At 45.5% G+C, this 6,903-nt stretch overlaps 1 protein-coding gene across 1 annotated transcript in view; it reads left to right on the top strand.

Annotated features, from left to right (window-relative positions):
- Nucleotides 1-874: 874 nt before the first annotated feature.
- Nucleotides 875-6,903, top strand: part of dpf1 (double PHD fingers 1) — a gene marked incomplete at its 5' end in the record, with an annotated part of 25,023 nt that continues 18,994 nt past the window's right edge. The window contains 5 exons of the mRNA XM_071535897.1: nt 875-904; nt 1,817-1,977; nt 3,504-3,611; nt 4,444-4,571; nt 5,980-6,069. Of these exons, the coding sequence (XP_071391998.1) occupies nt 875-904; nt 1,817-1,977; nt 3,504-3,611; nt 4,444-4,571; nt 5,980-6,069 (517 nt within the window). The remainder of the gene's footprint in view (nt 905-1,816; nt 1,978-3,503; nt 3,612-4,443; nt 4,572-5,979; nt 6,070-6,903) is intronic.

The raw sequence follows: 6,903 nt of genomic DNA, 5'->3' as shown, positions 1-6,903 counted from the left end.
CAGACTCTCCTGCTTCTGAGTCGGGACGTCACACTACACATAATCTTCCAGTACAAAAAGTCACATCTTTTCAAACCGCCCAACTTTGCTTTTATTCAGCTGAAAGTTGATCATGCATTCCATTCAAAGGTGATTATACATACTGTATGATTATGCTTTTTTTTTTTACCATAATAGTGTATTATATTGTAGTGTGTTGTGGCAGGTTCCAGTAATTCTGTGATGAGGTAAATTGAGACGTTGTATGTTTGTTATGATCATATTGTAAACGTATGTATTGTGTGTTGAATGCCTTCTTGTCTAATTGCCTCATTGCCCCCCAACTTTATAATATAACCCTGGTATAATGTAACTCTGGTATATTATTTTCAATCAGTCAATCAATCAATCAATCAATCAGTCAAGTCAGTTATTAGAACCTGCATGGAACAAACGCAGCCTTGCCAGTGACTGTGCTGCACCTTTTTTTGAGTTGTTACCATACTGTGGCTGTGTGTGTGTGTGTGTGCTGTAGTTTTGTGTGTACTGTATCTACTGTCTGTATAGCAGAGTGACCTTGATATCTGCACCCAGCAGGAAGACACTAGAGGGAGTGATTAACAGGAGAGAGAGAGAGAGAGAGAGAGAGAGAGGGGCAAAATGAAAAAAAAGAGAAGTGCAGTGAGTGACGGAGAGAGTGTGAAAGTAAAACATGCAACAAAAGACGAGAAAAGAGAGACTAAAGAGAGATGTGAAGGGAGCGAGAGAGCGAGAGAGAGATGATGAAAAAGAGGGAAAAGCCAAAGGAACGGTGGAGTGGAGAGAGGAGGCAGGGCGGGGTGGAGGAGTGACTCACCACACATCTATTCGCTTTTTTTTTCTTCTTCTCCTACAGGCAATCTGGAGGTGCAGTCATCAAGAACAGGTAAGAGGGAGGATGAGGGACGGGGAGGGAGGGAGGGAGGGAGTGAGGGAGGAGGGACGGATGATGGAGGGAGGGAGGAACAAAGAAATGAAAATTACACTGAATTTTAATCAAACTCGCACTTGTACAGGTGAGAAAACACAGTGCATACATTGTCCTCTCAGTCATAAATGGGTTACAGACACTATTACTGTACAGTGTGTGTGTGTGTGTGTGTGTGTGTGTGTGTGTGTGTGGGTCTACGGTGCAACGGTGTGTATTTGCCAGCTCATCTGCCGTGACCCGGGTTAATAGGACTGTGTATCTCTACGGCTCGCGTCCGCCCACACTGCACGTGCACACACACACACACACACACACACACACATGCACTGACTTCTCTCGCCCTGCAGCTGCCCTTTTGCTGCCCATGACTGTCCATTCACTTCCCCTTTTGACTTGCAGACACACACACACACACACACACACACACACACACACACATACACACAAACATGAACATACACTCAGACACGTGTGTGCAGCCTTGAGTGCACACACGGGCACTCGCTTGCAGACACATGCACATGCACACGCACACACACACAGACACACACACACACACACACACACACACACACACACACATACTGACTTCGCTTGCCCTGCAGCTGCCTGTTGGTGCTCATGAAGGTCCACTAGCGGCCTCTTTTGACTCACACACACACACACACACATACACACACACACACGCACACACACACACACGCACACACACACGCATGCTGTCCTTTTGCCATCCTCTGTTTCCTGCTGATGTTCTTGTTGACTCACTGCGTTCCCCCCTTGTCCTTTACCCTTGACCCCCATTTTCTCCCTCCCTCATCCCCTCCTCCACCCCCCCCCCCCTCCTTCCTCCCTCCTCCCTCCTAGCCTTGGTGAGGAGTTCTATAAGGAGGCCATTGAACACTGTCGCAGCTACAATGCCCGTCTGTGTGCCGAGCGCTCCATGCGCCTCCCCTTCCTGGACTCCCAGACCGGCGTGGCCCAGAGCAACTGTTACATCTGGATGGAGAAGAACCACCGCGGACCAGGTGTGTGTGTGTGTGTGTGTGTATGTGTGTGTGTGTGTTAGGGCTTGAGTGATACATGATTGTCAGGTCTACCTATGATTTGGGATGAAATTTTGCAATATCTGATATATGCGTTGGTATTTTTTTGTTGTTGTGGTATCATTGCTTTTCAACATAATTTAGCATTATAATCCCTCAACTCGATCCTCAACCCAAAATTCTTAGAAAGACATATAGTATTTTCTGTATTGGTAAATGAAAAGGTGAGTAAACTATGACTTCCAGTCGGTGATCATCATAACATCAAAGTAATATAGTGGTAATAGTTGTATGTAGTAGTATATAGTATATTATAGTAGTAGTATAGTAGTATAATAGTAGTAGTAATAGTAGTATATTATATATAGTAATAATATATATTTTATTTTTTTCCTTTAACACACCCTATCCTGACTTACATCAGTACTATTAGTATCACTATCGGATGCAGAAGGTGTGTTTATGCTCCACTGCATCCCTGATTCATGGGTTTTAATTTAGAATAGTTCTTTTTTGCTTTGTCATTCTCCTCAAATACAATTTTTTGTGCTGATTTTATGAGATCAGAACATTATCACTGAAACAAACGTGTGTGTGTGTGTGTGTGTGTGTGTGTGTGTGTGTGTGTGTGTGTGTGTGTGCCCCAGCAACGTAATGGCAAATGGCTAGCTGGAGAGAGTGAAGGAACTCCTGTCTGGAGTGCTCTGGGCAAATGTGTTGGTGTGTGTGTTTGCCAACCCGTGTCGTCAACCAATTACTCTCTCTCTCTCTCTTTCTTTCTCTCTCTCTCTTTCTTTCTCTCTCTCTCTCTCTGTCTGCAGTCATTTGTCCACTTTATCAAGCTGCTTTCTTTCCTCTGCTTGTTTTTGCTTGTTTTCCCTCCTCCTTATTTCTCTTCCTCTCCCTCATTCCCTCACACCCCTCTCTTTTCCACGCCTCCCTTTCACACCTCAACTTTCTTTTTCTTCTCCCAAAGGGTGTTTCCTCATCTCTCTCTCTCTCTCTCTCTCTCTCTCTCTCTGTAACATCAGTGTGTTTTGGCAGTGAATCAGACACCCCTGTAGGCAATGATGCGCCGCTGGCACCATATCTATTCCGGAGAGAATGTGTGTGTGTGTGTGTGTGTGTGTGTGTCTGGTGTCTAGCACTTCTAGTCTGCTACTCACTTTCAATGTTAACTTAATTTGCACTTAATGTAATGTGTATGAATGAATAATATATATAATATAATATAACATAATATAATATAATTAAACCATTTTTTTTCTATTTAATTCAATTAAGTGATTTTTTTAGAAACAAAATTTCCAAAGAAGAATACAACATTTTCCAAAACCAACAAACCAATGAAAACCAATACGACATAATCACCAATATCTACAATAACGTAAAACAGACATCAGCCATTGCCAATTTATCCATTCACCTGCTCACCCATCTATGTATTTGAATTCATGACTCATGGTAGCACCCATTGTAACCCAGCTGTATGTTCCACTGTTTCCCAGGCCATGCTCCAGGTCAGTTGTACACATATCCCGCCCGCTGCTGGCGCAAGAAGAGACGGCTAAACATCCTGGAGGACCCGCGGCTCGGACCAATCGAGTTCAAGATCGGTAAGAAGCAGGAAGACACGCTGAAAGGATCGGAGCTATGTGAAAACCCTCAAACGGGTGGGATGTACCCTTTAAAGCCCTGTTACCACTGAAAGCATTGTGTGTGAGTCCATCGCACACTATGGGTGGGTACTGCCAACATGTTTGTTCACTGGGCCAATGTCCTCCATTGAGCTTCTATTGTCCTTCCAATTCCAGGAAGCACTAAAGTGTCACCAGTCTTGCTGTTCCCTATCTTGGGATACTTCTTTGCAAGAAAAGGCAGGTGTTCCACACTTTTTGGCTCCTTGTCTTCACCGAGCCTCTAATTTGTATCATGATCCATAGGAAATTCTACACATCGTCCTAGTTATTAATCAGAGGAAACTATACCCTATATTTCACATAGTTTCAAATGTCATTTCCTGCTCACGTTAAGAGTTCATGAATAAACAAGGAAGTGTTGGCGCGCTGGATGCAGTCAATTTAATTAGGTGTGAAGTTAAAGTGTGTGAGGGCGGAGGCGCACTTACAACGAAGGCGAACTTGCCTGAAGTCGAACCACAGTTGATTACATCGCTGCATACTAATGTGTGTGTACCTGCTGCAGCTTCAGCTTCATTGTTCATTTACTGACTCGTGAAGATAAAACCTCAGACAAGGAAACGAAGACGCGTCCCCATGTGATACTTTAGACCAATTGCAGACGAACAACAAGGCCCAAGTCTTACGCTCTCTCCGCGAACGTCTCCGTTTGTTCGTACGCACCAGCCGAATATCGTTTCCGCAGCAAGTATACTGTCAGCCAGAATGCTTTCTGCCGTTGTCTGATTGCAACCGTCTTGCTCTCCAGACTACGAGGCCTCTCTGAAGAAGGAGGGCGGCATCCCAGAGGGCCCCGTGTTGGAGTCGCTGCTCGCCGGGGAAACCCTGGACAAGAAGGTGGAAACCAAGGAGGAAGAGCCAATGAGCGAGTGCCAGGTGAGACTCTCTCTCTCTTCCCTCCCTCTCTCCCTTTCATTCTCTCCCCTTGTGCACCATATCCTCACTTCTTTGTTGTTCTCTCTTGCCTTGTTCTCCTTGTTTGTTTGCATGTCAGCCTGTCTATCTCTTTTTATCTGTCTATTTCCCTCTCTGTGTTTGTGTTTCTGTCTCTTTCCCTGCCTTTGTCTCTCTCGGAGTGTGTGTTTTGGCGGTGACACAGCCTCCCGCGGCTCTGACAACTCCCTCCTGGCACCGCGAGTCTGTGTGTGTGTGTGTCTGTTTGCGATTGTGCGTGATTGCACCAGAGTCAGTCTCAGCATTCTGCAGAGATCCAGGCTGTGTGTTTTACAGACCAACCTTGTGAGTGTGCTTTTGCAACGGCAGTGGAGGAATGTTGATTCTCCTTCTACAAAGAGCACGTTTTCCTCCCTTGTCCTCCCCCTCTTCATCCTCCCCTTCTTTCGTCCTCCACCTCTTTGTCCTCCCTCTCTTTGTCCTCCCCCCCTCCTCATCCTCCCTCCATCCCTTTCAAAGCAAGTCAACAATTAGGCAATCAGCAGTTGAGTGAATGGCCCTCACAGCGGGCCCTCCAGGCGCTCTAATCCGGGGCTTTTCCTGAGTCCTTCAGCCCAGCGGGAGGCTCACCCAGACAGGCAGCGCTCCGCGGCTCCTCCCCATCACAGCTCCGGCTCCATATGGGCGCTTTACTCTTCCTTTACTGCTGACACTCGTATCTTGTCGTTACTTCTCTCTGATCCTTCCGTTGCGACATCAGAGATCAAAGTTTTTGCATTATGCACAATCTGATCACTGTCTTTTACCTTCCTATCCTTTGGTGTTAGTGGAGAGGAACAACAGAATGCGCAGGTTGATGATTTCCTACGCGTCGTCAAACGTAAAGCCGGTCTCTTCCTCTACAGTAACTGTGAAATAATAAGAAAAGAGCCCGTCGTCCCGCTGAGTTCAGTGAGGAAACACTTGTCATAAATCAAACCGTTTATCGCAATAAAATGGTGATATGTTTGGTTATATTTGGTGTTATTGGCTCTGCTCTTTAGGGTGCTCCCTGCACTGGGTTAAGCAAACACGCTCGAAATCAGCAGGGAGCAGCGGAATTCAATTACCACCCATGGGTCCATACAGAACAGAGCTAAAGCAGGTAGAGGCTGAGATGTTCGAGGTGAAGGAAAGGAAAGGAAAGGAAAGGAAAGGAAAGGAAAGGAAAGGAAAGGAAAGGAAAGGAAAGGAAAGCCAACGAAACTAAAGGCAGCAGCTTCAGCATACAACAAAATGAGTGAGTGAGCTTCAACGTTGGACTGCGATTGGTGCAGAACGGGCATCGTCAGATTTCTTTTTGTCTGACTGTCTATCTGTTTATCTCTCCCTCTCTATCTCTCACCCATAGAAGTTGCTGGTCGGGGACTTTCCTCATGAGCTGGAGGTGGAGGAGATGGAGGAGGACGTCCCGAAGCGCAAGAACCGTACCAAAGGACGGGTAGGGCAACGACCACACCGCCCCCCCAAATGTCTCTCTTCACACTCCTCCACCTCCTCAACCTCTATTCTCTCCACTCTTAGTTACCCTCTTTCTGCTGTGGTTCCCCCCTCTCCTCAAGGCCCTTTCACACCGAACTAGCAGACCAGGAAATACACAAGTTGACTGTCAATGTGGAAGGGTCGATCCGGGCCAAGTCGATCCTGCGAAAACAACCCTGATCAAGATCCGAGTCAGACTTTGCTGGGCTTGAAAGTTCAGTGTTTAACCTGTTTTGCTCTGTGTCTGGAGCATCATATCATCCACCATGTTAAACGCAGAGTGTAAACACGTCTGCTTTTGATGACATCATAAGATGACAGCTCATAGGGTATTCCCAAAGCTCAGTGTGAATTGCCTCCTACATGAAAACAACCCAGATCAGCATACTGTAATATTTCTGCGTTGCTGGTGTGAAAGGAGGAATAACTGAAAGGCTACATTCCAAAATGTTATATATATAAATTTTAGATGACAGTTGTTACCTGATAGTTCTTGTTCAATCTTGGAGAAATGCTGGTAATTGCATCCTCAGAAATGTCACTATTTTTGTAAGCCCAGGTCTGAGGACAGGTATGACTTATTGTATGTTGCATAGTGAGTCTTACTTTTATGGAATCATTTTGTGCTTTCATTGCTCCATATTCCAGGTTCTGCAGTGAAATGTCATCTGACAAACCAACAGTTATTACAGTGAATAAATGCTAATGTACCCGAAGATTTAAATCAGTCCGGGAATGCCTTTTTTTTTTTTTTTACAACTTTGATTAGGTGAGACAGTTTTTTTCCACTCTT

Source organism: Centroberyx affinis, unplaced genomic scaffold (genome assembly GCF_046629955.1).
Source record: "Centroberyx affinis isolate AG114_WGS23_722 - 3 ecotype Tasmania unplaced genomic scaffold, CSIRO-AGI_Caff_v1 ptg002780l_1, whole genome shotgun sequence".
NCBI lineage: Eukaryota > Metazoa > Chordata > Actinopteri > Beryciformes > Berycidae > Centroberyx > Centroberyx affinis.
Note: the sequence above shows the minus strand (reverse complement) of the source record. Positions and strands in the feature narration are given on the sequence as shown.